We start from the raw sequence: 17500 nt of genomic DNA, 5'->3' as shown, positions 1-17500 counted from the left end.
GTGTGTATATATATATATATATATATATATATATGTATATGTATATATGTATAAAGTTATATAAGTTAATTCTGTTTTATAAGAGTCATTTATTTACTGTTTTTTTTGTTTTGTTTTTCTTTTTTTTCATCTTCATAAAAACTTAATTTCTTAATTTGACAGACAACTTTCCTACATGTATACAAAAAACCTTTCTTATGATCCAAAAAACCATGACATGTGGCATGTTCAAATTTTTGACCGTTACTGCCCTCGTTCCCTGTTACCTGCCCATAATAAATAATAAGCATAATTTACTTAGAAACAAGGTTACCTGCTATTTGCAGGTAAATGAAGTGCAGGTTTTGTGCTGAAATATTGTGCGCAAAAGCACAACAACTTCCTAGTGAATTCACCCCATATGGTTTGACATGTTCCTTAGTCTTGAATCAGAATAATGCATGCTTGAGAGCCACAGTGATGTTTGGAGTAAGAGTGGCAGCTCTGGAATGCTGACTCATACAGGTCTCCTCCTGATGGGCCCCTGAGAGGCCCCTGCAGCCCTTCCCCACCCTCATCTCCTCACAGGTAGAGATAATGATCTGAGGACTTTACCCCCATAGTCTCTGTTCTCAGGTCAAGCCTGACTCACTGGTGCACGTGATACCCAAGAATTTTAATACATGCAAGGAATGGGCACAGACAGACACGCACAGGAGATGAGATGATGAGTCCATCCAAAAATAGCCTTAGGAGCTTATTAAGAGCAAATAGTAATAATAAATTAAAGACACAGACAGTATACGCTATTTAGTGCTTACTCAAAGATCTATAACCACCACCTTAAGTAAGTTCCACTCATTAATGAAAACATGTTGGTTTTTTACAAGACCCCCTTAAAGCAATCAACCTTTTTATGACAGGAAGAGCATGTTTTGGCCCTCTTTTTTTAGCCCAGACAAATAAAAACTCATCTAGAGAAACTGTAATCCACTCATTGCACATGTAAGACCACTAATATTGAGGAACCATTCGTAAGTTTTCAATTATCTTGGAGATGAGAGGGCCAGACTGTGGCTCAGTTATAAAATCTAGTATAAATCTACCTTGTTGTCTACTGTGTGTCATACATAGAGTTTGGCATTAGCCTGTTGCTAAACTAACAGCTCTGTACTCTTAATATGCTTAAAAATGAATTTTATGTATTTCTTTTTGTTCCTTTTTCTCTTTCTGTGGTTTTATTGTGTAAAATGATTGTGTAACGTGGCTTGAGTCATGGTTATTATAACTAAAATTAAAACCATAAAAACGTTTCGTTATATGAAATAAAACTGTTAGCTGAAATAAAATAAGATTTATTTTATTTCAGCTAGTTGGCAAAAACATTTCACATTTAATTTAACTTGATGTACTAAAATAACTAAAACTGAAATAAAATTAATTAAAGGGATACTCCACCCCAAAATGAAAATGTTGTCATTAATCACTTACCCCCATGTCGTTCCAAACCCGTAAAAGCTTCGTTCATCTTCGGAACACAATTTAAGATATTTTGGATGTAAACCGGGAGGCTTGTGACTGTCCCATTGACTGCCAAGTAAATTACACTGTCAAGGTCCAGAAAAGTATGAAAAGCATCGTCAGAATAGTCCATTTGCCATTAGTGGTTCAATCTGAATTTCATGAAGCGACGAGAATACTTTTTGTACGCAAAGAAAACAAAAATAACAACTTTATTCAACAATTCGTCTCCTCTGCGTCACCGTAGCGCCATTTTGGAGAGTATCGACTGAACGTAAACTGCGTATGCTGTCCTACTTGTCTGTGTCAGCTGCACCACACGGATACGCTGTTTTCGTTCAAATCAAAGCATAAATAAACGTATCCGTGTGGTGCGGCTGACACACACAAGTAGAACAGTATACGCAGTTTACGTTCAGTGGATACTCTCCAAAATGGCGCTACGGCGGACTATAGAGGAGACGAATTGTTGAATAAAGTCATTATTTTTGTTTTCTTTGCGTACAAAAAATATTCTCGTCGCTTCATAAAATTCAGATTGAACCACTGATGGCAGATGGACTATTTTGACGATGTCTTTCATACTTTTCTGGGCCTTGACAGTGTTATTTACTTGGCAGTCAATGGGACAGTTACAAGCCTCCTGGTTTTCATCCAAAATATCTTAAATTGTGTTCCGAAGACGAACGAAGCTTTTACGGTTTGGAACGACATGGGATTAATGCCAAAATTTTCATTTTGGGGTGGAGTAACCCTTTAAAAACTATATAGACAATAAAAGAACAAAAACTAAAAATGCCAAAACAAAAAAAATTTGTAAAACTTTAAAATAATATTTATTTTATTTTATTTTTTTGGAATAGCGGCTTTGCACAAAAAGCCATCTTTGTATGTTGTATTATAGCCTCTGTTGACATGTTTGTCTTTCTTCTCTTCTGTCTTTGACTCCATAGCTCCTCACTTATTCTCAACCTTCCACACACCGATACCTATCGACATGCGCCACCACGAGGGGAGGTACCATTACGAGCCACATCCTCTGCACCCCATGCATGGGTAAGTTTGTTAGCCACTTCAACATTCATTTTCCTCCTTTGCACTGATGGAATCATCATTAATCAAGAAACAACCTGTTGAGTCATCTTCGATATAAAGCACACAGATTCAGAGCATGCCGTTGTCAGGTCTTATCCAGTACATCTGTTTGTCTTCTGCCTGAAAGATTGTTCAGCTCTAGCTGTAGATGTGCAGCACATAGAAAGCAAACGTCCAAGTACTGAGAAACAAATGCCAGTGATTCAGTCAGTTTCATATCACAGACAAAATGAGTGTTTAGTACAAAGCTGATGGCATGTTGGCTTCTCATCCTTGTAGTATTTTATAGTTTTGGACAACATCTGTAAGTCTGACATTTACTGAAACGGTTTTGGCAGGTTTTGACTTTTAAACCTGTAAATAATAAGAAGTTTAAATAAATAATAAGAAGTCAGTTTTTATGTTGATTATGTTTGTAATAGGAAAAAATAAATAAATGTTATTTTAATATTACTGTATATATAAAATAGAAAATATGATAATTTTCATATATACAAAAACTAAGATCAGTGCATCCGTGAATTTGCATTTAAAATCACAGATTGGATAGCAATACATACAGCGAGCCCAGCGACACTAGAACAATTTATCACAAGAGCCGAAATAGTCCGAAAAAGAGAATTCCTGCCATCTCTTTATGTACTCTGGCTCCTTTGATGAATGTGACTTGGCCTTGACAGAGGCCCCCTAATTCATCAAGACCTTGATTTAGCTGTCCTTTTCACTGCCTGTGTCCAATTCACCTAATTACATGTATATTGCACAGCAAATTAAGCACAATGTTATCTTTTGGAGGTGTATGGCAAGGGTCTGATTTAGGGATCGGACCCTAAAGAATGATTCATGATACATAGGTTTCATGTTACCACTTAAGATAGACATCTTTGCTACATGTAAAAGGAGTTATAAGGGGTTTTCATAGGTAAATATTTGCAAAAATACCTCTGCATCGGTGGTAGTGTTTTTTCAGTGTTTCTTTCAGTATGTTACATCACTATGTCAGTAGGTAGCGACTCACTTTAGGAGCGAGTCATTTATTCAACCCTTTCGTTCAAACACACTGACTCATTCAGGACAAAACAAGTGAATGGCTTGAAGTGATTAATTGAATAATTCTCTTAACCAATTCATTCAAACATACTGATTCACTGAAGACAGAAACAAGTGACTGTCTTAAAGAGTGATTCATTTAATTATTCTCTTAACCGATTTGTTCAAACACTGATTCATTCATAACAAAAACAAGTGACTTTCTTGAAGAGTGATTAATTGAATTATTATCTTAACTAATACGTTCAAACACACTGATTCACTATTACAGGATTATTGCAATGTGTTGCTTGGAGACGTAGGTGGAACACAAATACAATGCCAGGTTTTTTTTTCTAAAATTAACTTCATAATTTATTGAATTGTCGTATAACAGTGGCAATTGTTTGACTTGTGACCTGCAGATTCAAATATTGGTTTCTGTATATTCAGATGTGCTCAAACACATCTGCCAAAGAACCTCCCATAGCAATCAAACCTCTCCCCACAAGCGTAAATAGGAAAGAGTTAACAAATCTTGAAGATGAATGTCTAAATGTTTGTAGAGTATTTCAGCATGTAAACAGAGCAATTAGCATCTAGAATTTAGCTTTCCTTTCCCAGAACCTCAATGACAGCAGAGTGAATGAGAAAAACACATCCTCCCTTATTCACTCACTAGCATTTTTCTTTTTAGAAAACAGTTTCAGATTGCAGTGGTATTGAGAACCACCCAACATTTTTTTCAAACCAATGTACTAACAGAAGCTTAATTAGTGTTTCTGTAGAGTGAGGGGAATTTTTGCACATATCTTTTGGTTTATGTGATGGTAATTGAGATTTTACACTCACACTTGGTTCATAGGTTTGCATATTTAAGTTAATACATGTTTGTAAGGTTTGGACATGCAGTACCTACTAGAGAGCATACCTCAAGTTCGGAAAAGGTTCCCACGACTCCCAGTGGCAGTTAACTGCAGTCTCTGTAGGATATGTGATTCATCTAAATCAAAACACCTGACCAGGAACACTGTTGAGATGTGTCATACTGATATTCTCTCTGGAGTCAGCAGGGAATATGCGTATTCTGGAGATTTCCACAGAAACTGCTTAATGTTTGCACATATTGTCAAAATACGAAAATGTTCGAGTTCACATACAGACACTAAAATCATTTCAAATGGAGTGATTGTGTTCTGCTACTATGGGCAGTTACCACCCATGGTGCAACGATGGAAGACTGCTAAAATGAAAGGTAGCTATTAAGAAGAAGCTCTCTAAATGCACCATGACATACCCTGTCTATGACTAAGGTCTCTTTAACCGTTCAAGTACCATCTTGTCAGAGAGAGGGCGTAACAACAAGACCTCAGTTATCATTCTTGTCAGTAGGGGCCCTCTTTTTCTTATCCCTTGACAGGTAAAGTTGTAAATAATGGCTTATTATTGAGGGTTCAAACACCCTGAGCAGTTTTCCTGATTTATTTATGCGTTGACATGTTGTCTTGTCAATTTTGACTATCTGGCAATCACTGAGAAATGTGGGAATGTACCCAAAACTGGGTTAATTATGTTTTTGTATATTTAGGAGTTGTCTCTTGCTGTTGTTGACATACTTTCCCATAGTAGTACAATTATGTTGGGAAATGCTTCAAAACCATTGTAAATATTACTGCATTATAAATGTATGTTTTGTTTTTAATTGACATCTGTTGATCTTCAGATTGGGACACTGAAACCAGTGGTCACTATAATTACAGCCGTGCTGACATTTTCTGAGGCATTGCCATCTGTTGTGATACTCTTGTCAATGGTCAAGATGGCAACCAAAAGCAATGGCCAAGGATATAAATATGGCCGCAGATAACTCATCTTTGCTGGCAGTTTGCAAAATCATAGCACTATTGCAGGCGAATATTAATTTTGAGCACTTGCTCCAACCCACAAATGAGGGGGGAGGATTTGGTGGTTTGTGTATGGCGAGTCTGTTTTCTTTCAGCTCCTCAAGAACAGAGACGTCTTTATGGCTATACTTTCAAGGAGGCTGATGGCAGAAAGTTGGCAACAGGACAAGCCTGGTAGTCTGCAGGTGTTTACAGGAAACTGAGCACGACTCAGGCTGGGTGCAGGTTGGCCTCCGAACAGAGATGGTATAAATGAGAGACTGAGATGAAGCCAGACTGTGCCAAGCATAATGCATCTGATACCCGCCGTTCAGACAGTCACTGTAGGCTTTGCTCACATCTCATTAAAGCTACAAAAAACAGTTGATCCATTTTTGAAAAATGCATGTATTAAAGCAATGGTTTCAAATTCTGTCATCATTTACTCAGCCTCATGTCATTTTAAACCTGTATTCTTTTTTCTGTGCAATTGCAAGAGGAGATGTTAAGCAGAAAGCGAATGGTAATCAGGGCTGTAAACTACAAACATGACAAAAACACCAGGGCAATAACTTCTCTTCAGAATGTCTTAAGAAGTCATAAATTTGCTTTGTGTGATAAACAGACACACATTTTATAACAAAAGTTATTCACTGAAAAAAAAACCCACAAAATAACCAATGATGTTAGGCATCATTGGTATCATTGTCATCACCGTCAACCTAGTATTGATGTCATATTTGAAAATTCTGTTCCTCACACAAAGCTTTTGGACAGCTCAAAAATGTTTAGAATGTAGTTATATTGACTACTTTTCTTTTATCATACTTGAATTTACATTTGTGAATGGTGCTTTTAGTCAGTTTTTGCAGATGGTCACCATTTACTCTCATTGTATGCCAAACAGCAAGATTCAGCTTTCTTGGTTTGGAGAAACATGACGGTGAGTAGATGATGACAGAACTGTTACCTTAAGTATTTGGCACATAACTAAATACATTTTGATGGAGGCAATCTGTAATCCTCTTCATTCACATGTCAAACAAATCTAAATAACATACACTTTCATAGAAGAAACATCCCCCTTTCATTGAGGCAAAAGCTTTTTTTTTTCCCTCTCCCGCTGAGTACGGTCTAATTTTCCTTGAAACAAAATGAATGTGTAGCTATAGTTGTAGCCTGCTTGCCATCAAATCCCCAGAAGAACCAACCATCCCCCCGCAATTTGCAGCCCGTGCGCAGAACACACCCTTGTGGAACGCAGGCTCTGATTCATACGCATGGTCATTTCCTCTCCCAGTGGAAAGTAAAGTAGTATGGGGACATAGACAGGTCTGCTTTATTTAACACTGTCTGACATCCCCCCTGTGTTCAAGAGCACTCCATTTAGGGACTCAACTGCAACAAAAGAGCTCTCTGGGATGCTGGGTTATGATTGGTCAGTCACAGAATTAGCCAGTCAGAATCAGTTTGACATCATGGTCCAGATCACATTTTTTGGGGTTTATTTTACAATAATTACTTTTTCTTTCAGGACCTTTGTGTAGCTCAGAGATTATGGTGATAGCAATGCCAAGGTCATGGGTTCGATTCCCAAGGAATGAATGAAGTGAAAAACTTTACAGCTTGAATGCAATATAAGGTGCTTTGGCTAAAAGCATCTGCCAAATGCGTAAATGTAAAAGAAGAACATCAGATTCTGATCTTGCTCTCGTCCAGGTGTTCAACCACTGTACACTAACATGTAGGTCATGGGTTCGATTCCCAAGGAATTCATGAATTGAAAAGAAACTACAGCTTGAATGCAGGGAAGTCGTGGCCTAATGGTTAGAGAGTCGGACTCGTAACCCAAAGGTTGCGAGTTCGAGTCTCAGGGATTATAGGTGGGGGCAGTGAATGTACAATGCTCTCTCCCACCTTCAATACCACGACTGAGGTGCCCTTGAGCAAGGCACTGAACCCCCAACTGCTCCCCGGGCGCCGCAGCATAAATGGCTGCCCACTGCTCCGGGTGTGTGTTCACTGCTGTGTGTGTGCACTTAGGATGGGTTAAATGCAGAGCACTAATTCCTAGTATGGGTAACCATACTTGGCCACATGTCACTTCACTTTCACTTTTTCAGTGTAAGTTGCTTTGGTTAAAAGCATCTGCCAAATGCATAAATGTAAAAGTGGGACATCAGATTCTGTTCTTGCTGTCATCCAGGTGTTCAACCACTGTACACTAACGTGAAGGTCATGGGTTCGATTCCCAAGGAGTTCATGAATTGTAAAAATGGTATAGCTTGAATGTAATGGAAGTCGCATTGGATAAAAGCGTCTGCCAAATGCATGCATGTACTAGTAGGACATCAGATTCTGATCTTGCTCTCGTCCAGGTGTTCAACCACTATACATTAACATGTAGTTGAGGGAACAACACACAAACATCTCTTCAAACATCTCTCAGATTCAGAAGATCAGACTGTGTGCTCTACTTTCATGAAATGTTAGAGTTACAGCTGCCTTCTGGCTGGTGTTTTTTGGACTGGCGTGCGGGCGGCGTAGATACCTGCCAAGACCTGACACATTTATATCCTCACCACGACCTGTGGGCTATCTGTGAACTTCTGCCCCACTATCTTGTTTTACACATCAGTTTCTTCAAACACTGTCTGAAAAATGGAGGGGAAGTATTAAGCAGTCTCATCATAACACTTCAGGCTTGTGTGTCTTCAGAGGTGTCCGTCCCACGCAGACATTACAACGACCATGTACTACAGCGTTCTCAGTCTGGACTTGTTCAATACCTCAGGCATAAAGGGAGGAGTAGTATGTCTACATTTGGGAGTCATGAAAAAAACATGACCAGTTTCACAGTTCACATTGAAGCCTGAAACCAGTCTGTAAAGGCCCTTTGACCCAGTTGATACTGTCAACTGGACCTGACCTAAAAATTGTTTGCCAGCAACTTCTGTCAAGAATGTAGAACTTAGCGAGTTGCAAATTTTCTTATTTTAATTTATATATAAATTTGCTTCTCAGACAAACGTTTTTTTTTTTTTTTTTAGATTTAGACATTTTGAATGCAAAACAAGACAAAATACAAAGTTTTGAAGTGTCTGATTTACCTTGGCAGTTTTTGATCCATTTTAATTAAAATTTTAATATGCAACATATTTCTAAATGAAACTGGAAAAAAAATCTTGGGTGAAATTTGATTTTATTAATCACAAATTGATTGAATTGTGAAAAGTGGGCATTACATACCAAAAGGGAGCCAGACGACATGGGGACTTGGGCTGTAAAATTAAGAGGGATATGTGGCGTCATCTAAAAAGGAAAATCAATGAATCATGAACCATAAAATCAGGACTATGCATTGAGGAAGTGAAATGGTCATTTTTGATTTCCTGATGACTATAATAATAAGTTCTGAGCTTGTTTTAAGTGAAATAATAAAGGTCTCTCTTTGACACAGTGAAGAAGATTGTGATGGCATTAAGTATTTTTACGTGGCCTCAAGACATGGATTTACACAGAGGGTCCCTAATTACGCTACACTTAAGCATTTAAACTATGTGGCAGCTTGTCTTTGTGTAAGAAACTAATTGAGGTCTTCTTTCTCTTTGTCTTTTGCCAGACCGCATGGATTAGCTGGCAGTCCAGTTATCTCTGATATCTCTTTTATCCGACTATCGCCTCACGCTGCAGCTACCGGAGAATCACCCTTCAGCCCACCTCACCCGTATGTCAACCCACACATGGAGCACTACCTGCGATCAGTCCACAGCAGTCCCACGCTCTCCATGATCTCCGCAGCACGTGGACTGAGTCCTGCTGATGGTGAGTCTCATATTGTTCCCCATGTACCGGGGTGCTCTTGTCATTGACAAATACACTCACGTTCAATGCGATTGTTTTTGTTTTTTTTGAAGATGAGACGACTACTTTTATTCAGAAATGTCACATTAAATCGGTTAAAACTGCCTGTACAGACGTACAGTATAATGTTACAAAAGATTTAGATTTCAAATACTCTCTGCTGTTATTTTTAAATAATAAAGAAAAAATATATAATGATTTCCACAAAAATATTAGGCAGCTTAGTAGTGTTTAACATTGATGATAAGAAATGTTTTTTGAGCACCAAATCAGCAGATCAGAATGAATTCTGAAGGATCATGTGACACTGAAGACTGGAGTAATGGCTGTTAAAAATACAGATTTGTATAAAATTGTAATAATATTTCATAATATTACTGTTTTATTGTATTGTTAATCAAGTAAATGTAGCCTTGTTCCACATAGGACTTCTTTCAAAAACATCTAATTTTTTTTTTTAATTTTAACATCTTACCAACCCCAAACAGTATGTTCATGAGTGTATGTTTAGCCAAAAATGTAAAATTTCATTTACATTTCATGTCTTTCTAAATCCATCTGATTTTCTTTTGTGAAACACAAAAACAGATGTTTCAAAAATGACTAAAAGCACCATAAAAGTAATCTATCATGATTTATGTGCTGCAATCTAAGTAATCTGAAGCCATTGTGTGGGGAAATACAGAAATTAAGCACTTTTACAATACAATTTTTTTGTGCTTTTTGATGTTTTGGGTTCTTGACAGTTCCTGGAAACCATTCGGTTTCATTTTATGGAGTGAACATCCTATCTAGCATCTTGTTTTATGCTTGAAAGAAAAAAGAAAGTCACAGGTTTAGAATGGCATGAGGGTGAGTGGATTATAACATCTGGGTCAGCCAAGATATTTCTACAATGGCTTACTAAAAACATGCTTTTTTGTGATGCTACCTCCATGCTGTTAGATGCCAGTAGAAATCCAAGAGCACTTTTGTATCACCCATTATACTGGCTGAAAGTGTGTTTTATGTTTGTGGGGGTATGTCTGGGAGAAGGAATAAAAACATTGGTAAGCGAAGAAAGAAAGCTAATGGTTCCACTCCTCCACAAACTGAAACACAACAGAAGCTCTTTACCATTGTTTATCTCCTTTAATGTGTCATGTATTTGGACATTAAGCATGCTAAAAACACTGGAGACCCGTTCTTATTTATGTAGGCCTGAATATGTCAATAGATGATAGTCAGAAAGAAAACAGTTTGCTGAACATTATCTACCTTGCCAAAAGCCTGGTCCTTTCAGCCTTGTTACTATAACAGGTTGAGACGAAAGATAAGTCACCAAGCACAAAGTCTTGGCAGTAATGGCTCTGCTTTCACACTTGCTTTCAGCAATGTGGAATAGATTGTGTTGGTGATTAAATGGCGGTAGAGATAATGGAAGGAGTTGAGCTTGAGTTAGTCTAAATAACAACTAAAAAGCCTCTTTCCCAACATTTCATATACACCTTGTTCCCAGCAGTTGACCAACATCTTCAAAGGTCTCGCATAAAAGGCATACAAGTGATTAATTCAATAATTTGCATAAAATTCCTCACTAATCTGAGTCAAAATTTGATTTTTTTCCCCCTCTTGCATTATACAGTCAACTAATTTCATGACAGAGCTTCAGTTGTGCAGAAGTCAATCCTGTTCTAATGTTTAACAGAAGGTCCATAAAGAAAACTGATGAAGATCGGTGGAGATGTCCCCTGCCCCAGCGCAGTGTTCTGACTGCTGATCTGCCTTCATCGGTCCACCGCCGTAGGGCTTTTTCAGCTCCGGCCTCTGCCGCACCCCTCCTCACTTCGATTCTGAGCTCCTCTAGGGACGCAGTTATACGATCCGGCGAGCGTGGAGAAAATAAACGGCCTTGTTCTGCCATGAATCCAGCACAAACACACGCCTGTTCTTTTTTAACCTCGCTAGGGCCTAATTGTTCCTGATAGAGCCGTTATGGTATGAATGGCCAAGCAGCAAGAATGAGGTGGAATCCCCCCCCAATCCTGAGTGTCCCATAACTTAAGCAGCAAGGACGTGAACTGCTGTTATTTCTTCGTCGTAGGCGAGTGTTACGGAAATGGCATAGGAGGCACTAATGGTTATCTGACCTAGGCAGAAAGAAAAATAAACATATCCTTTGCATGTATTGCTTTTGACACCTTTAGTCTGGGGTTTACTAGGTGCTGGTGTTAACAAATTTACCCAAGTTTAGGCAAGGAGAGATCACCACTTTTTACTTGTAAACATACTTCAAGATGTCTGCTGTAAACTATATATCTATATAATAGTTATTTTTTTAAACAGACTTTATTTTTTGTTCAGCAAGGTCAAAAAATTGATCAAATTTTTTAATTGATACTAAAGATTTCTATTTTAAATAAATGCTCTTCTTTTAAACTTTCTATTCTTCGAAGAATCCTGAAAAAAAATGATTTTTTAGTTTTCACAAAAATATAAGCAGCATGTTTTTTGAGCACCAGATAAGCATTTTAGAATAATTTCTGAAGACTTACGGCTGCTGCAAATTCAACTTTGCCATCACAGGAATAAATAACATTTTAATTATATATTCAAAAAATATATATAGTTATTTTAAATTGTAACAACATTTCATAATATTTTTCTTTTCTATCTTTTACTGTATTTGTACAGATTTTGCTTATTATATTATGTAAATGATTTATAAAATAAATGAAAAGGAAGTCATTAATGTTAATATTTTAGTATTAATATTTAATATTTAGTTCTTTCAATGTTGTGAAACAATTTTCAACATTACACAGCATTTATAATAATATTTCCTATCTGAAGGTAACACTTACTGTTAATATTAGTTCAGCAACTCGCACAACTTGGCTCACAAGATGCTTCATTTAATAATTCATGGCTAATCATTAGCCAGACTATTTAAATAGTTTTATTCATTTTATTCATAATTTTTAAGGTATTAACCATTTTTGATGCTAAAAACAGAATAAAAAATGTCTCAATTTTCTCATGTACTGTACAGTACTGTACATCTCTCAGTCATAAGCAGCTGTATAACATGTCTTAATACTATATGGCCATGTGACAAAACATTGTACAGGGGACGGTACGTCAAGCTTCACCCTCCGCTCCCCATATGTGTGTATGCAAGGGTGTAACTTTGGTTTGAGAAGTGGGAGGGGGCACAAAACGGGGGAAAATGTTTCCGATTTGAATCCCATTTCCTGCATTTACATACATTTATGGACTGTGGTGATACAAAATCCAGAAAATAATTAAGTTGATTATAATGATAAATTCTGCCAAAAAAGAATAGTAGGAAAATGCGTGGTTTAAAGTGGACTCATTTTCATGGTACACAGACTGTTCTACATCAGTGGTTCCCAAACTTTTTAGAGTGGAGTACCTCCTGAGGCATTTACCATCCTTCTGCGTACCCCCTCTCTTCCACTTAGACTGCACCTTTTCCATTAAAGGACCATATTTGCCCCCTAAATGGACTTTACAGTGCAGTTTTCATTTTTATAAATACAATATTAATTATGTTTTAAATAAAATAAAATGTTCAATAGAGTAATAAGTAGGGCTGCACGATTAATCGAATGCGATTGTCATGCGCATTTTGTTAGTAAAGCCGGTTCTGTAATCAGCAGGAAATCATCGTCACGTGCTTTCAGATGGAGCAGAATTTACTACACATAGCCGTAGCTCACTGACAAGTTACGCAAAAAAATCGCAGATGATTTTATTGCACGATTCTGAAATCGTTCACAGATACGCATGACAATCGCAGCTTCTGTCGAATCGCGATCTCGATTCCATTTCGATTTATCATGCAGCCCTAGTAATAAGCAATTATGATAAAAAAGTGAAAAGTGATTCTTTTAAATACTAAAAGTGCCAGTAGGTGGCGGTAAGTCACTGTCTTAATGCGTAAGTCATCGAGTCATTCGTTCATTCAGTAATGAAGCAAGTGGCTGTATTTATGAATGAATCACTGTATCAATGACTTTCACGAACGATTTGTTCACGTAACACCGCAAAACCCCACGTACCCCAGTTTGGGAACCACTGTTCTACATTAAATATTTAGCTAACAACAGTCTGAAGTTACCTAGCAACAGTGTATGTTAACATTAGCTCAGTCAAAGTTAGGCTAACATCAACAGGGGCAAGTTCAAGCTCAAACCGGTGTGCACCGTTTTGCTACGGTTTCCGGTATAGCCTTAGTAATCCTGAAGACATTGATTAGCTTGTTCAGGTGTGTTTGATTAGGGTTGGAGCTGAACTCTAGAGGACTGCGGCTCTCTAGGACCGAACTTGCCTACCCCTGGTGTATGTTAACATTAGCTCAGTCAACATTAGGCTAACATCTACAGGTGTAGGCAAAAAATATGATTATCCTGACCTGAGCTAATTTACTGAATCAGCCAATTCACATCTCCTTTCTTTCTTTTCATCCATGATGACATTAAAGTCATCTGTTGCGGCTTCTGGCGTTTCATCGCTGATTGTGCCGTAATCGCGATACCCGCTCATTAGAACTTTATTAGAGTGTGCACACAACGTTCCTGGATCTGCACGTCTGTGTCCTGCTCGGTCCTGCTCCTCAATTTACTCAACCAACTCACATCTCCTTTCTTTCTTTTCATCCATGATGACATTAAAGTCATCTGTTGCGGCTTCTGGCGTTTCATCGCTGATTGTGCCGTAATCGCGATACCCGCTCATTAGAACTTTATTAGAGTGTGCACACAACGTTCCTGGATCTGCACGTCTGTGTCCTGCTCGGTCCTGCTCCTCCGTGACGATGATGGCGTGCAGTTAAAAAAAATCATAACTAATGAATTTGAAAGTGGGGGGGACACAAACGGGATTTTGAAAAGTGTGGGGGTGGAGGCATGTCCCCCCTGTCCCCAGTGGAAATTACGCCCCTGTGTGTATGAATCCTAAAATACGAAACTCTTCTCTTCTCTGTCTGAGCAGTGACCCACGAACACCTGAAGGAGCGGAGCTTGTTTGGCCTGCCCCCTCCCCCGCCAGGGGCCAACCCTTCAGAGTACTATCACCTCATCGCCAGTCACCGCAGCCCTTATGGAGACCTGCTCATGCCGACGGCGGCCGCAGCTGCTCATCTCCCTGACTACATGAGCCCAGTGGACAGTGAGTTACACACCCTGAGTACAGCACTAACCAATCCATAATGTCACCTAAACGGTCAAAATGTGTGAGATTTTTTTTTTTTTTGTGCTGAAAGGCTTTCTAACCAATATACTACATCCATAATGTCACCTTCAAGGTCAAAATGTGTGAGATTTCTTTGTTTTTGTTCTGAAATGCTTTCTCCTGATCCATATGACAGCTTTAAGTAAGCCATGAGTTCCCAGGGTCCCAGACCGCAACTAAAATAGTCGCAAACGTGACAAAATACAAATTTGTGACAATAATGTCAAATATAATCGATATTAGCCACAGAGGGGAGAACTTTGTGTCAGTTTGTAGCCTAGTCAGATTTTGTCTTGTGGGGAGGCATCGGTTAACACTAATATAACTCTACATTTATGCTAGGCTTATGCTAATATCTGTTATATAGCAACGCATGAGAAAGCAAGATGTACTTGAATTGCGACATTTCGGAATGCACCACCAACACCTAAAAACTGAATTAGTGTAGCCAGAATCGCTTGCGTTCACATATTTTCGTTGAGTATTTCTCTGGTTTTAAATCAGATGAAATACTGACATCTTTATATGGCAGCATGCAAATAAAGATATGTTTTTTTTTAATACTCAATGATATTCTTTCTAATATAAAAAAAAAATGTAAACACCATTATGCTATTTCAATTTTCCAACAAAAAAAGGCTTGTAACAGTTTAATTCTATGAGCCAGTGGCTCCCATAGGGCTCAGTTTTTGAATTTAGACCCCTGCTTCTCCAAAAATGTAAACTCTGTGGTTTTGTGGTGATTTCAAAATATTGCACTGTTGGTTTGAGTGGGCCAACATGTCAACTTCTAGCTCATCCAGTGGTGTTCTGAGCAGGACTACCTGTTTTCGAGCAGAAGCAGAGGGAGAGTGTATGGAAAACCTGTTTGGAAATAATCTTTATTCTTGGAGTTCTGTTTAGTATCACTGTAACTTCATATTAATCTAAAAAAAATAATCTAACTTAAGCAAAAGTATCTAACTTAAAAGGACCCAGAGTAGACACAGCCAGTACCTGTGTTATTTTTGTATAATTGATATACTGTTATAGTTTGTGTAAATATTTTCAATGTTTTTCTATAGACTTTCAGTTTTCACATTAATTTTAGTTAGTTTTAGTCATTTTTTGTGTGTAAACTTTTGTAATATAAAATTTTGTTATAGTTTACATTTGTTTTTAATTCCAGACAAAAACATTTTTTTTAATGATTTTAAATTTACTTTGAGTTAACGAAAATAACTGGGCAGTACAAGTAGGCTAGTTAATAACTAATTTGCTACGCTCTGCAAAAAAATTGTGTAAAATTGTGTTAAAAATAAATAGATACAAGCTTTTCACATCAAAGAACAAGTCTTTCAATCTTCACATGTGTATAAAACATGACTCACATGGAAAGTGGCTGTAAACATGAGCCATCTCAACAATTTATGAGGCGTTTCTGTTATGGCTTCTAATTCAGATTGGGCTGCAGGTGTGATGCGTTATTATAAGTAACATTGGACTTCCCTCAAACCTCACCTTAAAAGGGAAATACAATGTTTAGATGGAGACAGATTTTTTTTTTACCATGGCTGTAATGCCAGGACTTTCATCTCTGCTTTTTTGTTTTCAAGGATGTGTTATGGCAGCTATGTACCCCCTCCTGCTTCTTTGTAATGTGATCCAATTAGTCATGTAATGGACGGGTGTATGCTCTTGATCTTGTAAGGTCCCGATTATGCCTGGCTTAATAATGTGGCTTTGTTAAAAGATGCCCAGAGGGTCGCTATTGCATGTGATTGCGTAATCTATAGGGGTAAACCAGGGCGAGCAGGTTGCAGGTCTTGCAGTGCCAAGCAGGTTTTCGGCTCTCATCCAGAGTTTCAAGGAGAAATACAGTGTTGTGAATGGGTAACACTGTGAGAGAGGATGAAGGGGAAGTCAGTGTAGGGTATCTGCTCAGGAAACTTGCGACTGTAAATAATCAAGCTGGCACACACTCTTGCTTTGAACCAGTCCAGCCACCCACAGTAACTCTTAGTGCCACAAATCCACGCACCCTCTCAAATTGCATGTCCCAATTACTTCCAATCACTAATCAAACACGATTCTCTGCGTTTTTATGACCGTAATGAGTCGGTCATGAGAGTTCCTGCATTTCTGACCGCTAACGCTGGCCGCCGCGGAGCTGACTGCCCACAGTTTGTGTAGTGAGGCTTGTTAGCTCAACAGCGCAGGGCTTTCTCCTTCCCGGCTCGAGTCTTTGGCCTTCTCCTCTGCCTAGCTTGATGTGGTCTCACTCTGGGCACTCAGGTGTTCACAGCTCTCCACACTAACCCACAGACACAGGGCTTTCATTGATGGCCGGTGTCAGCTCATGGTGCGGTGGCATAAAGCAAGCCCTTCAGTAGAGTGAAGCCCTGATAAATATGCATTGCAGGGCTTAGCGTTTGTCTTGGAATGGTGTGGCGATAAAATTCGTATGCGTATTTAAAAATCAATTTATGTTCTAATAAATTCAGCAGACCCACCACAAGAGTCAGTGTTCAGCATGCACAAAGTGGCCCTCTTGTTTTTCCCTTCATGATTCCCATTTGCCCATTAGCTGACTTGGAGAGAGAAGGTTCGGGTTTTCCTGTAAATGGTGATCGTTGTTGTAAAAAATGAGAAATGTGCACATGGAAAATCTGTCCGGCTTGACATTAGAGCCAACATGTGCAGTACTGTAAATTTATTTGGACATTCGGCAGTTTTACACGCACTACTGGGTCAAACCGAGACGTTAACTGGAGTCATGCGACATTGAATAGGTTGTTATAGACTTCAATGTACGACAAAATAAGCATTCTGACATTTCATATAGCTGTAAAGGTCACGATTACTACAAACTCCACTTTGCAAAAGCCACCTATAAGACCTCATTATTTATATAT

The 17500-nt window shown here is 38.3% G+C and overlaps 1 protein-coding gene across 3 annotated transcripts in view; it reads left to right on the top strand.

Annotated features, from left to right (window-relative positions):
• Positions 1–17500, top strand: part of LOC107660646 (zinc finger protein GLI2-like) — an 86775-nt gene that overhangs the window by 50346 nt on the left and 18929 nt on the right. For all 3 annotated transcript variants that reach the window (XM_016450030.1, XM_016450029.1, XM_016450031.1), the window contains exons 3-5: positions 2454–2556; positions 9130–9332; positions 14367–14543. In XM_016450030.1, coding sequence (XP_016305516.1) covers positions 2454–2556; positions 9130–9332; positions 14367–14543 — 483 coding nt within the window. The remainder of the gene's footprint in view (positions 1–2453; positions 2557–9129; positions 9333–14366; positions 14544–17500) is intronic.

Source organism: Sinocyclocheilus anshuiensis, unplaced genomic scaffold (assembly GCF_001515605.1).
Source record: "Sinocyclocheilus anshuiensis isolate Anshui unplaced genomic scaffold, SAMN03320099.WGS_v1.1 scaffold627, whole genome shotgun sequence".
Taxonomy (NCBI): Eukaryota; Metazoa; Chordata; class Actinopteri; order Cypriniformes; family Cyprinidae; genus Sinocyclocheilus; species Sinocyclocheilus anshuiensis.
This window is presented reverse-complemented; position numbering and strand designations above follow the sequence as displayed.